At 48.2% G+C, this 14,382-nt stretch overlaps 1 protein-coding gene across 1 annotated transcript in view; it reads left to right on the top strand.

Annotated features, from left to right (window-relative positions):
• The window catches only part of NEXMIF (neurite extension and migration factor), a 175,420-nt gene extending 163,290 nt beyond the window's left edge, over positions 1-12,130 (top strand). Inside the window, exon 4 of the mRNA XM_058032484.1 lies at positions 82-12,130. Within this exon, the coding sequence (XP_057888467.1) occupies positions 82-4,379 (4,298 nt within the window). The 3' untranslated portion in view covers positions 4,380-12,130. The remainder of the gene's footprint in view (positions 1-81) is intronic.
• Positions 12,131-14,382: the final 2,252 nt, after the last annotated feature.

Raw genomic sequence — 14,382 nt, forward strand, 5'->3', positions numbered from 1 at the left:
TGCAAGGGAAGTTTGGTTGTGGCTGAATAGGGGATAGTTGGTAACCCCTGTGTATTTCTCTCCCTCTGCTCCATCCCGCAGAGTCGCACGCCCTGGATGCCGATGAGAGGCCCTGCAGCGCGGCCGAGGCAGCGGCGCCGTTCCCGGCGCTGAGCGCGGCTCCCAAGGAGGGCCCCGCGTGCCACCGCGTCCCCACGGCCAAGAAGCCGTGCCTGCTGAGCCCCCCGTCCCCGCTGCGCCTCACCGATGTCCCCGAGCACGCCTCGGACGACTCGTCGGCCCACGCCATCTCCCTGACGTCGTGCGTGACCAAGGGCATGAGCTCGTGGTCGCTGCCGGGCGACTGCGAGAAGGCTCCGTTCAGCATGATGGAGCCCGGGGGGATGTCGGCGCTGACGGGAGACTGCCTGATGCAGCCGAGCCGGACCTGCCTGGGCTGCTTCATTGAATCCAAGGACGGCATCGATGCGGAGCCGGGAATAAGCTTGAAAGTGGGGGATATAAATAGGGATTATGACACCTGTTCGGTCTCTGATATAGGGATTCACTGCATGAGCACAGGAGAAACCATGAGATATGGGGATCAACTGCTTTCAGACCAGCTTTTAAGCTTCCCTATGCATAAATCGAGGGCAGCGGACAAAAGAGATGCAGAGAAATCTGACAGTGATTCAGAGGACCCCACTCAGAAAAATTATTACGAGGGATTACTATTAGACAAATGCAATGGTGAGGAACCTTTACTAACAAATCCCAACCAGGAATGGGGCTATTTTGAATCTTTCATTAGTGAAAGTAAAATTGAGCTGCTTGACCTCTGCTCCAAAAATGAGCTTTCTGTAAATCTGTTTTCTGAGGAAGACGTGGACAATTACATGTTCGATGATGACGATTCCACCTTGGGAAGTGATGTCTGCTCCCTAAAGATTAGATACGAATCTTTCCAGGACAATGTGCGGGAGAAGACCACCACGCTACAAGAGGACGCCCAGTTCAACTTCTTCCCCAGCGTGTTCAGCAACTGCACCAAAAGGGACAGCAGGAGCACCCTGAAAAGGGGGACCAGCGGTGCCACCGACCCTTCTCAATTCAAATCCGAGGAAGGCATCATCTGGGGGGAGGAGGAGGAGGACGGCGAGGAAGAGGACGGTGAGGAGGAGGAGAAAGCTGCCTTAAATAAATCTTGCAACAGCACAGAGATGGTGCAGTACGTGGGCTCCAAGAGGAGCCACTTCTTGGACTCGGTGAATTCCACAGAGGACTCCGGGGAGTTCAGCGACGACAGCACTTGCACGGAGTCCTCCTACGACGTGCTGCGGGACATCAAGGACTGCAGCCGGTACCTGGCCCGGGACCACTCCGGCTCCTTCATCCAGCAGAACTACGGGCTGCGGGCCAAGAGGAAAGTGCGATACAGCGACGACTACCTGTACGATGTGGACTCCATCGAGAACGAGAAGATCCTGGACAAGAAGGAGTGGCTCCCCGACGGGCCCAAGGAGGAGGACGACGACGAGTGGTGCCCCAAGAAACGGCGAAAAGTCTCTCGCAAGGAGCCCCCCGTGATCATCAAGTACATCATCATTAACAGGTTTAAAGGGGAGAAGCATATGCTGGTGAAGCTCAGCAAAGTGGATGCCAACGAGACAACTGTTACTCTGAACGAGGAGCTGCTCAGCAAATACAAGAAGCTGGCCCCACTGAAGGGCTTCTGGCAGGAGAGGCAGCAGAGCCGGCTGGATTTGCTCAGATCGTCTCTCTACCACAAGCAGAATTTCTATCTTAACGGCTCAGATGCTTCGTTCCTCCCTCACCCACGGAAGCGAAAATGCAAGCTAGCAAACAGGCACCGGATTCAAAGAATTAAAGCCATCGAGCAATCAGTGAACAAGCTGGGCTCGTGCTCCTCTGATCACAAGCAGCCTTGCAGCAGTAAGGAGGACGTGGGCCTGAAAGGGCTGCCGGCATTAGCCATTGCCACCCCCAGCTGTGCCAACGGATTGCACGTCCACGACATCGCGGGCATCGCCGTGAAATGCAAACCGCAGGAGCGGGAGCACAAGGGGACGGAGCGGAAAGTGCTCCGCAGAATCAAATTCAAAAGTGAGGCCAGGTTGAAGTGCAAGAAGATTAAAGCTGCCACCAGTACGGCAGAGGACTCCCCAGCCCTGGAAAACCAGGACTCCGCAGCGCGTCTGAAGGACGAAAACAGTCCCTGTGCTTCAGACAGCTCCCATCTCCCAGAGTGCCACGAGGATAAGGTTGCTAAAAATTCTCCTTTCCTACCATCCACCTCCTCTTCAGACAAGCCTCTGCCATCTGCTAATATCACCACCAATGTACCCCTGATCCCCGGAGGGTATCTGCAGACGTTGTTAGATGCTTCAGATCTGTCGAGCAACACGGGTATCCCGTACTTCGCCCAGCACCCCTCCGAGCAGCAGCAGCAGCAGCAGCAGCAGCAGCAGCAGCACCCACTCCCCAGCATCGTCCCGCCGGAAAAGCCCTTCCCGTCCCTGCAGCCGGCGCAGAGCTGCGTGCTCTCCCCGCCCTCCGAGTCAGAGCTGCAGCAGTCGCCCGGCCACTTGGAGATGGAGCAGGGCGGCTTCGGCAGCATGTGGCCGGCCAGCAAGGGCAGCGAGCGCCAGGACTTCCCCGGGGACGTGCCGGAGGCGGCCGCAATGCCGAGCGAGTTCGCGCCGGGCACGGACGGCCTCCCCGCCTCTGGATACACTCAAGTCAATCTGAATAGCGGCAAATTGCTATACCAAAAAAATTACATGCCGGATAGCCAACAAGTGCAGTCTGATGATTCTTATCAGTCATGTCATTTCAATAATGGAGAGGGGCGCTTTCATTTCCAACGAGGTACACTCAGTACGGATGATGGCAGGCTCATTAGTTTTGATTCAGTGGGTTCATTGTCAGTTAGTTCTAGCAATTACAGTTCTTTAAGTTTAAAGTCTTGTGAAAAGGACGGCGAGGATGATATTAATGATGATTTCTTGGCCCACTGCAGTCCCAAGCTAGTGATCCAGCAGAGCATAGATGAAATCACCCCTTTGAAGGAGTCCACGGACCTTTTAGACATTTCCAACTTCACGCCTGATAGGTTCCGCCAGTCGTCGCTTTCGGAGATGTCCCCTCCAGACACTCCCAACCTGTCCCCACAGATAGCTGGCTCCGATGCCAAGCCTCTGGGCACCCTGAAGGGCTTTCAGGAGAGCCCCCAGGCCTCCCTCAACAGTTCCGAGAAGGTCAAGTGGAACTGTGGGGTCCTGCAGACCGAGGATCAGGCAGATAATGGGTTTGCTTTAAATAATCACCAGTTCCAGTTCCATATGTTCAACGATGAAGATTCTGTCAGCCTTCTCGAAAAGAGTCCATGCTTGTCAACATTTAATGAGCCATCTGGTCAAATTAGCACCAATAGCAAAGTGTCAAAATCGAAGAGGAAAAGTTCATCCAGCAAGAATGTGGGTACAAACCAAAGCTCTTCCCAGAAAGCCACCCGGAAAAAATCACCCAAAACCAACAAAGGAACCGATAAGCCGCAAGGGAAAAACTCCAGGCAGGCACCCAAATCCACCAGGAAAGGGAAAAATGCAGCAGGAGTCAACGGCGAGAAGGCTCCAGCTGTTGGTGGCAGGGTGGTCACTCAGCTGGGCACCGTGGCCACGGCCACCAAGGGCGTGGCCGAGGGCACTCAGCACTGCGGCCCGGCGGGGGTGAAGCTGGGCAAGCACAACGGGCTCTCTGGAGAGTGGGCACTGGGAAAAGAGGGGGGCACGGGCTGGTCAGAAGCCAGCCTGGGCAATGCCACCAGCCTCCTGGACGATGACCAGAGGGAGTTTGAGGAACCCTCCAACATCCTGTCCAACATCGCGTCGGGAATGGCCGATGTGCAGAGGTTTATGATGGCCTCCATTGAGCCCTTGTGGGGGCCCGTCGGCCACAACAGTGTTCCAGACATATTCCGGTCACCGGAGTCCAACAGCCTGAAACTGAAAACTCTTAAAATTTTGGCAGGGACGTCCCAAGAGTCGAAGAAGAAGGCGAACGGTGGCTCGCCGGGGGCGGCGAAGAACCACAAGTCGAACAACAAGGGCTCAAGCAAAAACAGCAAAGCTGTGACCTGCGACCCCGGGCGCCCCAACTGCTCCACCGGGTTCACCACGGACATTCACGCTCCCTTTTTTGATAAAAACTATAGTAACCTGAGCACTTTAGGCAATAATGGACCTACCCATAAAAAACTCTACCGTCATAAATCCAGTTCGAAATCACTGAGGGATGAGAACTGTAAAATCAAGCGGACGGACCGCGAACAGCCCCACAAGGACCCACCCGTGACAGCTGCTTTTGAGAAACTGAGGTAATGCTGCACCAAACTGGCTGGAATGCCCCTAACCTCCCTCCCACCTGCTAGGCCCGCTGTTCCTCAGTTTTTCCTTCCTGAAAGCAAAAGTTTGCATGAGAAAAAAAACAAAAAAAAAAAAGACATTCCCCTTTTACAGTTTTGGTTGGTTTTGGTTTTGGGGTTGGTTTCTTTTTTTTGTTTGTTTGGTTTTTTTAATTATTATTTTTAAATGCATGAAAATACTTATGACTTGCAAGCTACCTAAAAGAATGACCAATTTTCTGGCTTGGCTGGGGTTAAAAAAACTAACAAGGCTACTCTTTTCTGCTGTTTGGCTTCTTCAGTTTTTAATTACTTATTTATTGGGGGAAAAACAAAAAAACTAAAAAAGAAAAAAAAATTACATGCTCTTTTTAATGATTTTGACAAGGAAAGACTTTTTTTTTTTTTGGAACATTTTGTAAAAAATAAACCACAAAAAAAAAAAAAAAAGAGGTTCTGCATCCAAAAGCCAAGATCTCAAAACTTAAAGGCTCTTTACTTTGCAAATGAGAACTCGTTCCTAATTGAGCTTCACGTGGCAATTTTTGAGTGCTTTCTGGCCCCCTCTGCTGTTGTGTCTCCTAACCTGCATCATCTAAAGCTGCATCTTCTCTACCCGCCCGCCTTTAGCGCGTTCGCTCCGTCGTGGTGACTCCGGACGAGCTAACTAAGATGGCATCAAATGTTTGATTTTTTCCCGCAGGGAATCAGACTCCATTCTTCTTAAAGCAGAAACAGCATTTTTGGGTTTTCCTGTATTTGAAGAAGAGACTCCCTTTTCTAGAAAGACGGTTGATGTTTGGTTTTTTTCTTACCGATTTTTTTTCCCCGGTTGTTTTTTCTTTTTTTCCCCCCATCGGTTCATTTTTGAAATCTGCCTTGTGGTCTGTTGAAATGTAAGTGCTGAAATGAAGAGTTTGAAATTGTGGGAATTTTATTATCTGGAAGCAAACCTAATCTGGTATTCTCTGTGAAAGACTGTTTTAAAAGTCATACTGTTGTACAGTAGTTTATGCACTATTACCCACAACAACAAAAAATTGTGCCAAACTATGAACAAGTGACTGTATTGTAGATATTTTTACTTCTCTATCAACATTGGGTTGTGAGTGTTTTCTGCAGCTATGCCTTTTGGTTTTACTAGAAACATTCCAGTTGTTAAGTACTAACCATCCCCCTTTGAAAGCACCTGTAACTCACGATGAAAAACGATATTGTTCACTGATACAACTTACCAAAAGTTTTATGGACATGACTAGAAGTGTGCCAAATTTACTTACCTCATTTCATGGATTCACCCTGTGGTTTAAAGCTCATAAAGGGAAGAAAAAAAAAAAAAGAAACAAAAAGGGGGGAAAAAAAAAGAAAAAAAGGAACTTTGAAACCGATGCTGGGAAATGGTAACGTCCTCTCTTTGAAACCACGAGCAGAAAAACTTAATGGTGAAATGTTGAGTTTCATTATAGGAGAGAGTTGCAATGGTGGAGGAGTTCAGAAAACCACTGACGGTAAGTTTGCCAGGAACTCAAGTGTCTGCATCTAGAGACTACAGAACAGCTGCTTTTCAAGTGTCTGTTTTCTTAAAGCAAAACCTGTAGCTGAAGATCATTTGAAATGCAAAGTTACATTGCTAATTCTTTGTATCTCAGTTTTATATATTTTATAAGAACCTGGGATAAATTCTGAAATAGGTATAAAAACAGAACTAATACATTTCATACATTGAGTGCTATTCACTTTTCCTTTGGATAGTTTCTTAAACATTTTCGATGCAGAGCCTGTCAGAAGCGCTCTCCCATCATGGCTTTGGTGTTTCCTCCATGTCTAACCTTGCGATGCCAATATAGTTTGAACTTTCAAAAGCAGAGTCATTCATTTAAAACACAACTCTGAACCTTTTCTTTGATTCAGTTCATGAAACAAATACAACCAATGGAGCTATTTGTGATCTCACCAATCAGGGCCGGATCATGACTGGACTTTATTAAGACAGCGTTAAGTACTGAATGCTAAATGTATTCTCAAAAGGCCTTATTTGTAACCCTCCTCACCACACCCTCGCCCTCCACGAGAATAAGGAACCCAACAAAGATCTATCTTCCTTGTGCAACTGAGAGCCTGTGCGTTTTGCTGCTGATTTCTCATGAAAACCCTTGATATGCAAGAGCCCTGGGAGCGATTGGGAGCAGAGGGAAGTGAGGCTTGGACACCTTATGCAGTAGCAGGCGGTGAGGAAGAGGAGCCTTTCTAGCAGTGGACAGATCACGTTGCTGATACGGCCACAGGCGTAGATATGGTGTCACACAGAGGGCAGGACTGGGTTCAGGTTTCCTCCCAAATCAGTTTTTTTCCACCCACATACCAGGCAAAGCAGCAGAATTGGTTTAAGTTAATTTAGCAGAAAAGCAGAGTAATCACTTAAAATCAGAGTGGAGATGCAGAGTGTTAGGTTAGAATCATGTTTTCAGCACTTACAGATCTTGGGTGCAGCTCAGCTCAGCTCTGCAATCCCAGAGAGAACAGCTCGGTAGTTGCATTGTGTTTTATTTAACAGATGAAAGGACAAACTCTGAAAAAAAAATTAGTAATTAAAAAAACACTCTGCACATTCATTTTTTCATGGAATAAATGCTGGCATTGCCTGGAGTGGGATGAGAGTGGTCCCTGGTGCCCCATGGCATGCAGCGTCCCACCCCAGCTCTGGCTCCAGGAGGGAGGTCCAGAAGATGCTCAGGATTTCCTCTGGAGACAAGAGCTGTGGTAGGCCTCCATCCCTGGCCTCTGGGCTGGCCTGCAGCCACCACACTCTCCCTGCTTCCCCAGCAGCTCTCTTTTTTGTTCACAGGCTCATCACATACCACAAGCTCCAACCACTGCTGTGGTGTTGGCATATCCCAGTTTTTGATCATTCCCTCCATGTGCTGCAGGAATGGTCTGGCAGCTCCCTTCCTTTGGATGTTCTGGCTGCTGCTCTTACAGAGACAGGTCAGGCCCAGGGCTGGGATGTGGCACAGACCTTCTTTCTGACCCAGAACCATCAGCTGAAAGCACATTTCACCTGGCCTGCACTGTGCTCCTTATGGTTAATGCTATGAATATGGGACTCAGAATAAAACCCCTTGACTGGATGGGATAGCAATACTTACTGCATCTGAGAAATGTGCAATAGGGCATGAAGATCAGGCATGAAACATATCAACTGTTTTATCCATGGATACCTAGCTGGGTGTTCCAGAACGGTGTTAATCACAATTCCAGCTGCCTTGTTGCTCTCCTTCAGTCCTTCTACCATTCCAGTTGCTGACAGCTTTGGTGGTCATCCCATGTCCTCCAAAAATCTCTGCTGGGGAGCTGTTAAAGAGCCTGGGTCCCTCATGGTGTGGCACTGGCCCTTCCCTGTGTCTGAAAAGGTCATCACTCTGCTGCTTGACCCCAACATTTAGAAATTGCCTTGAGCTGACCATTTGCCCTCCTCCCTTTTGATCCTTATGGAGTATTTGGGTGGGAAGGGACCTTTGAAGGCCATCTAGTCCAACTCCCCTGCAAAAAGCAGGGACATCTACTATACCAGGTTGGTCAGAGCCCTGTCTGACCTGACCTTGAATGTTTCCAGGGAGGGGACAGCCACCACCTCTCTGGGCAACCTGAGCCAGCGTTTCACCACCCTCATAAAACATTTCTTACTCAAGTCCTTGTCGGCAGGGCTGCTCTAAACCCCTTCATTCCCAGCCTGTGGATCCCAGGGACTGCCCCATCCCAGGTGCAGCACATCACATTTGGCCTTGTTGAGCCTTCTGAGGTTCCCCTGGGCCCACTTCTCGAGCATGTCCCTGTCCCTGTGGATGTCACTGTCCCTCAGGTGTGTTAACCTTACCACTCTGTTTGGTGTCATCTGCAAACCTGCTGAGGGGTCTCAATCCCAATGTCAGCATCACTGGTGAAGCTACTCCACGTTGCTGGTCCCAGGACAGACCCTTGAGGCTCAGCACTCAGCTCTGGTGTCCTCCTGGACAGTGAGCTGTTGACCACTGCCCTCAGGATGTGGCTGTCCAACCAATTCATCTGCTGAACACTCAATCCTTCAAATCCATCTCTCTTCAGTTTAGAAAGGTGTTGTGGGGACTGTGTGAAAGGCTTTACAGAAGTCCAGACAAATGACACCTGGAGCCCTTCTCTTGTCCATGGATGCAGTCACTCCATCCTAGAAGGCCACTGGGCTGGCCAGGCAGGATTGCCCTTGGTGAAGCTGTGCTGGCTGTCCTGAGTCACCTCCCTGTCCCCCATGAGCCCCAGCAGAGTTTCCAGGAGGGTCTGGTCCTGGTCTTCCCAGGCACAGAGGGGAGGCTGGCAGGGCAGTGGTTCAATGGTTTCATTTTCCCAGTCATCCAAGGCATCACCTGACTGCCAGGACTTTTCAGATACTGTGGAGACTGACTTGGCAACTCCATCAGCCAATTCCCCCTGGGCTCTGGGATGCATCTCATCAGGTTCCATAGCCTTAGGTATATTCAGGTTCCTCGGATGGTCACAAACTTGATTTTTTCTTATAGTGGGAGGGTCTTTGCTCCTCCAATCCCTGTCCTGTGGTTCCACCACTCATGGGAGATGGAAAGAGAGGTTTCCTCAACCTTGTCATCCATTGTTGCCAGTCTGCCAGTTGTGTCACACCTGCTTTGACCCTTCCTTTTCATGCTGACACAGCTGTAGAGGCCCTTGTTATTCTCTATGTCTCTTGCCACATGCAGCTCCATCTGCACCTTGCCTTCCTCACCCTGTCCCTGAACAGCCTGACAGTATCCCAGTTCTCTTCCCAGGATATCTGTCCCTACTCCTGCTGCCTGTGCATCTCCTCCTGCCCTTCAGCCTGACCAGCAGGTCCCAACCCAGCCAGGCCAGTCTCTTGCCTTCCTTGCCTGATTTCTCACACCTGGGGATTGAGAGCTCTTGCTTTCTGTGAAGAGCATCCTGAAAGATCTGCCAGCTCTTTTGTGCTCCCTTTCCCCAAGGGCACTTTCCCAGGGGATCCTCCTGATCCACTCCTTGAGGAGCCAGCACTTTACTTTCCTAGGATTCATCTCCACCTGCCTATCACTACCTCAAGGGTTTCACTTCCCACCTTTGCCTCATCCCTCACCGTACAAGCTCTTGTTCTCCAATAGCATTTTTGTTTTTCATGGCACTGCTCACAGCTGCCACCCCACACCCCAGGGCTCCCTGCCCTGCTTGTGCTGGCTCCCACCTTGGCCCATCCTCTTGCCCAGTCCCACTGCAGCTTCCATCCTCCTCTTGCATCTCCTCATTGGGCTCCAGGACCTTGTTGGCTCTTGGGAGTGATGAAGCCAAGCCACACAAAAGATATTTATTCTGCAGCATCCCTTAAAATGTCTTTTCTGCTTCATCTCTTTTCACTCCAACTCCAGTGCAGGATGGGAGGATGGTGCCAGCAGTGCTGCTGAGCCGTGGTGTCACCGTGATCTGGGTGACTTAGAATTGGCACTGGTGTTACAAAGCAGGGACTGGGCACTTCCAAAGGTTGTAAAATCCATCTGAGAGGAGAATTCCACAGGGCAAGGCGGTATTTACCACTCTGCCATAGGAGCATGGGTCTCCCATGGCACAGGAATAGGAGAGATGTCCTGCAGAAAGGAATCCTGCCGCTGGAGCCAACCCAGCCCATGGCCATCAATTGCATTTAGAGGTTTTGTAAATAGAAAAATATCAGTGATGGGGATCCAATAAAAACCTTTTGGGTTTTTATTACAAAATACATTTACCAGGTTTACATCTTGCTTTTTTTTTTTTTTTTTGAGCATAGGAGGATGGATGTTTTTAAAGAACATCTTGAGAATAATGACTTGTGAACCAGAGGTAGCCAGGCATTTTGGGAGGAGGAGGAAGAGGAGGGCAGGGGCAGCCACAGGACTGTCCTTGCCATGCTGTGCTGTCCTGCTGAGGCTGGGTTGGCTTGGAGAGGAGAAGCCAAGGCTGGCTGGTGATTGCTTGGAGAAACCATTGCTGCACCGTTTTGCTCTTTTAAAAAATCAGGATCGCTGTTAATTTTTTCAGCATTATGGGCCAAACAAGCCAGGAACCAAAATAAAGATGTTTTAAGCATTGTCATCCTTGAGCTGCTGGACCATGTTCTTTCTCTAAGCTCCCAATCTAGCAGAGCACTTAGGTGAGAGCTCACTCCCAAGTGCTTTCCCAGCCAGTGATGTCAAGTCCCAAGAGAAACTCCCCTGAAGTCAGTGTAAGTGGGAAGAGGATCAGGAGTGTGGGCTTGGGTTGGTGCAGGATCAGGCCTTTACTTTCTCAGCTCTGTGTGTTGGACTTTGCCTGTGCAGCTCCCAGGGTGGCCAGAGGAGGTTGCATGGTTCAGACCACTGACATCTATTGGAGAATGTGCCTCTTTATCTCTTCAGCATGTGAAATAATGCAAAAAAAAGAAGAAAAAAAAAAGAAAAAAAAAAAGAAAAATATATAAACTAAACCAAGTACAATGTCTGTGGTAGAAGCAAGGCTTTTCAAATCTGTTTCTCAGGTAAACAAGTGACACTAATGACAGTGGAGTAACAGCCATCTAAGGGAATTGGGATCTGAAGCAGGAGGATTCCCTCCATCTCGCAGGACGCTTGGGTTGCCAGACACGTTTACTGAGCCTTTAATCACTTGGTGCAAAAGGAAACGAGAAATAAAATTGGTCTCTTCACTACCCTTCGCTAGCTAGACAGACAGACAGACAGACAGACGTCCATTTCTAAAGCACAAAGGGAAGACTTAAACCTAGACTAAACCACACACAAACACACAAAAGCAAGGTACCAGTGAAACTCCTTTTGTCTCTTACCCCCGGTGGGAAGCAGGGTAGAAATCCAAGGAGCTGCTCTGTTCCGCTGCCCCGGCGCCGCCGGGCGCCTCGACTGCTGCCTCCAGAGATGTGAATGTACTGCTCCTTGAGTTCCCTTCCATAGAACTAGAGGCACCTCGTTAGGAAGTTGCTCCTGTTTTATGGTGCTAAAGAAAACTTTTATTCCCCCCCTCGAGCATTTAAGAACTATTAAATGGCCCTTTTTATGAATGTAACATATCCATTTCTGTTCCACATTTTACACTGCAATTTTAACATGTTTGGAAATTATTTGCCTTTTTTCTTTTAGAATAAGCTTTATAAATATTCTGTAGAGTCAATTGAAGTATAATTCTTAAGGATCACTCTAAGACGCCTACAAAATCTTGTATATTTTTAAGTGTGCCAATTTGTAAAATATTTTGTAAGTGTATATTTTTCTTAGAAAAGTGCTGTGAAGTGTTTGTATGTGTGAGGTTTCCCTTTTTTTGCACCTTCGGGTGTTAATAAAAGGATGTATACTTAAGAGTTTCTGGTTTTAAAAACCAAAATACAAAGAAAAAAATTAAACTTTTGTTGGGAATTTTGTAATAAAAAGAAATGTTGTGAAAGAGTGTAGTGATATTGTGTAAAGGAAACTGGAAAATTTGTGAGCGCTTTGCTGTTTTATAGATCCTCTTGTAAATTATTCTTGTAATATTTTGGGTTTTGTTGTTCTTGTTGCAAAGGTTTTAAATATTTGTGACTGACTCTGTATGGTGAAAACGTCATATTGTTAACTTGCTGAGTTTTGTTATATTGTTTATGGAATAAATAAAAAAATTTAAAATCTCATTTTAAGATCATGTATGAAGAAGAAATTAAAACTGCCATTTATTGAATATTAGGAATCGTTTCTTTAACCAAATCTGTCTGGCTGTCCCCTCCCAGGGCACTCCAGGCCTCACCTAATTGGGCTGATGCTCGTTAGTGGGAAGCACATCAGGGAGGGAGGTGGGGAAAAGGCTTGGGTCACTTCTGCTGTGAAGTGGGGCTGCTTGAACTGAGAAATGGAAACTTCAGCAAGGCAAGGCAGAGCTCAGGCTTTGCCTTCCGTGGGTGCAGAGGTGGGGCTGGAAGGGAGCGGAGCCTTTTCCCAGCCCACTGTCCCTGCGTGGGTCCCTGTCCTGGGACTGGCCCAACACACTCCAGACTGGCCTTTTCCTGGGAAGGAGCATGTGTGTCTTCAGTTTCTTGTGGAAAAGGAATAAAACTTGTCTTAAAAACCACAATTGCATTTGTTAGTATTGATAGGAGTAATGAATTCATTCAGGCTGGGTCATTCCCAGCCCTGCCAGCACAAAGCAGGACATGAACACTGTGTTCTGCAAGTGGATCCCTTGGCAAAGGGCTGGGAAATAATCCCCAAAAGCAGAGCTGCTAGCTCTACAAGCTGCCTGTGTTCACAGAGGGGTTTCAGATGAGTGAAATGGGGCCAGGAGGGATTTCAGTGCCCCAGTGCTCGTGTGACAGGGCTGGAGTGGGGCCATGGTCCAGGGAAGCCCATGAGAACCTTTGGGAAGGGCTGAGCTTCATCTGGCACTAGAAGCTCTCCAATAAATAAAACACACAGAGGGATGGGCCAGGCCCATGGCCACCAAAACCATCAGGAGTGTCCCATGTGGGATCAAGCCTGTGACCCATGTGGGATCAATCCTGTGACCCATGTGGGATCAATCCTGTGACCCACGGGCTGGAAATGTTCCAGCTCCTTAGGGCAAGTCTGGGGGAGAGACTTTTCAGCAGGGGATTGGGACATGGTTTTAACTGAAAAAAGGTAAACTCAGACTCAATGTAGGGAAGAAGTTTTTTACACTGAGAGTGGCAAGGCCCTGGCACACATTTGCCCAGAGAACCTGTGGACGCCCCATGCCTGGAAGTGTTCAAGGCCAGGTTGGATAGGGCTTGGAACAAACTGGAAGGCTGCTGTTTCTCTGAGCTATTATTGCATATTTTCTCCATAATCAGGGTTGTGTTGCTCAAAAACTCATTCTGGGGACCCTGTTCAATCTTGTGCTTTCTCAAGTGCTGACACAACCCCACACTGGCCGGTCCATGTTTGGTGTGAGTGGTACCAAAACAATTTAATGAAACAAGCAGAGCCTCCATCCACCAGAGCCATGCTACAGAACGGACCTGGTAAATGGGGTTGTGTTTATCCACTGCATTTATATTATATAATAGCACATATAATTAAAACACTTGTAACTTCTGGATGAACCGTCATCCATGTCTGTGCATGGCCCCGTGGCTTCTCCTTGTGAGTGAAGGCAGAGTCAGATTTTAATTTTGATGTAACTTAATATCACCAGTTCTCTGTCCTGCCAGTGGGAGCTGCTGCCTCTGGGGAGAGTTTGGATGGGGATAAACCTGCCCTGGGGACAAACCTGCCCTGGGTGACACCAGGGTGACACTCAGTGTCTCTGGGGTTGGTTAGGAGCCTTCACCACATCCCAAAGTAGCAACAGAATTTTGCAGAAAATTCCACAGTATAGTTTGGAACACCTGCAGCACTGGCAGGCTGGAGGCCTCTAGAAGGTGTCAGGTAATGACTTAAATTGAGGATGAATTTGTATCTATTCATGCAAGGAAGTCAATAGGGGGAAAATAGGAATTTCTTTGTCTGGGGTATTCATAAGTGCTTCTCTTAAATATATATCAAACGTAGAAATATATTTAACTTCCTCAAAGTCAACACAGAGCTCAAACCTTCCCAAAATCTCAGCCATGTGGACCCCAGCAGCCATCCAAGCTGGGCCTGTCCTTTGTCCAGCACAGTCCAGCTCCTGCAAAGCTGATCCACTGGTTTCTTACATCCCAGAGGTTTCTCACACCTCCCAAGATCCCAGGTGTGATCTGTCAGGAGAGATGCTGTGTGGTTTATGTTGATAAATGCCCACAGGTTCCCCCATCCCCCAGTTTTTATGGAATTACATCTATAGGAGCAGCTTTTGCTTGGCAAATGTACTTTGTGTTGCAGCAAAAGCACTGGTTCAATAAAGCACTTAAATATACACTTTATCTTGAGCATGTTGGAGATTATATCCCTCTTTAGCAAAGCATTTAAGTATGTGCTTAATTTAAGGATTTAATT

This window comes from Melospiza georgiana, chromosome 12 (genome assembly GCF_028018845.1).
Source record: "Melospiza georgiana isolate bMelGeo1 chromosome 12, bMelGeo1.pri, whole genome shotgun sequence".
In the NCBI taxonomy this organism is placed as follows: domain Eukaryota; kingdom Metazoa; phylum Chordata; class Aves; order Passeriformes; family Passerellidae; genus Melospiza; species Melospiza georgiana.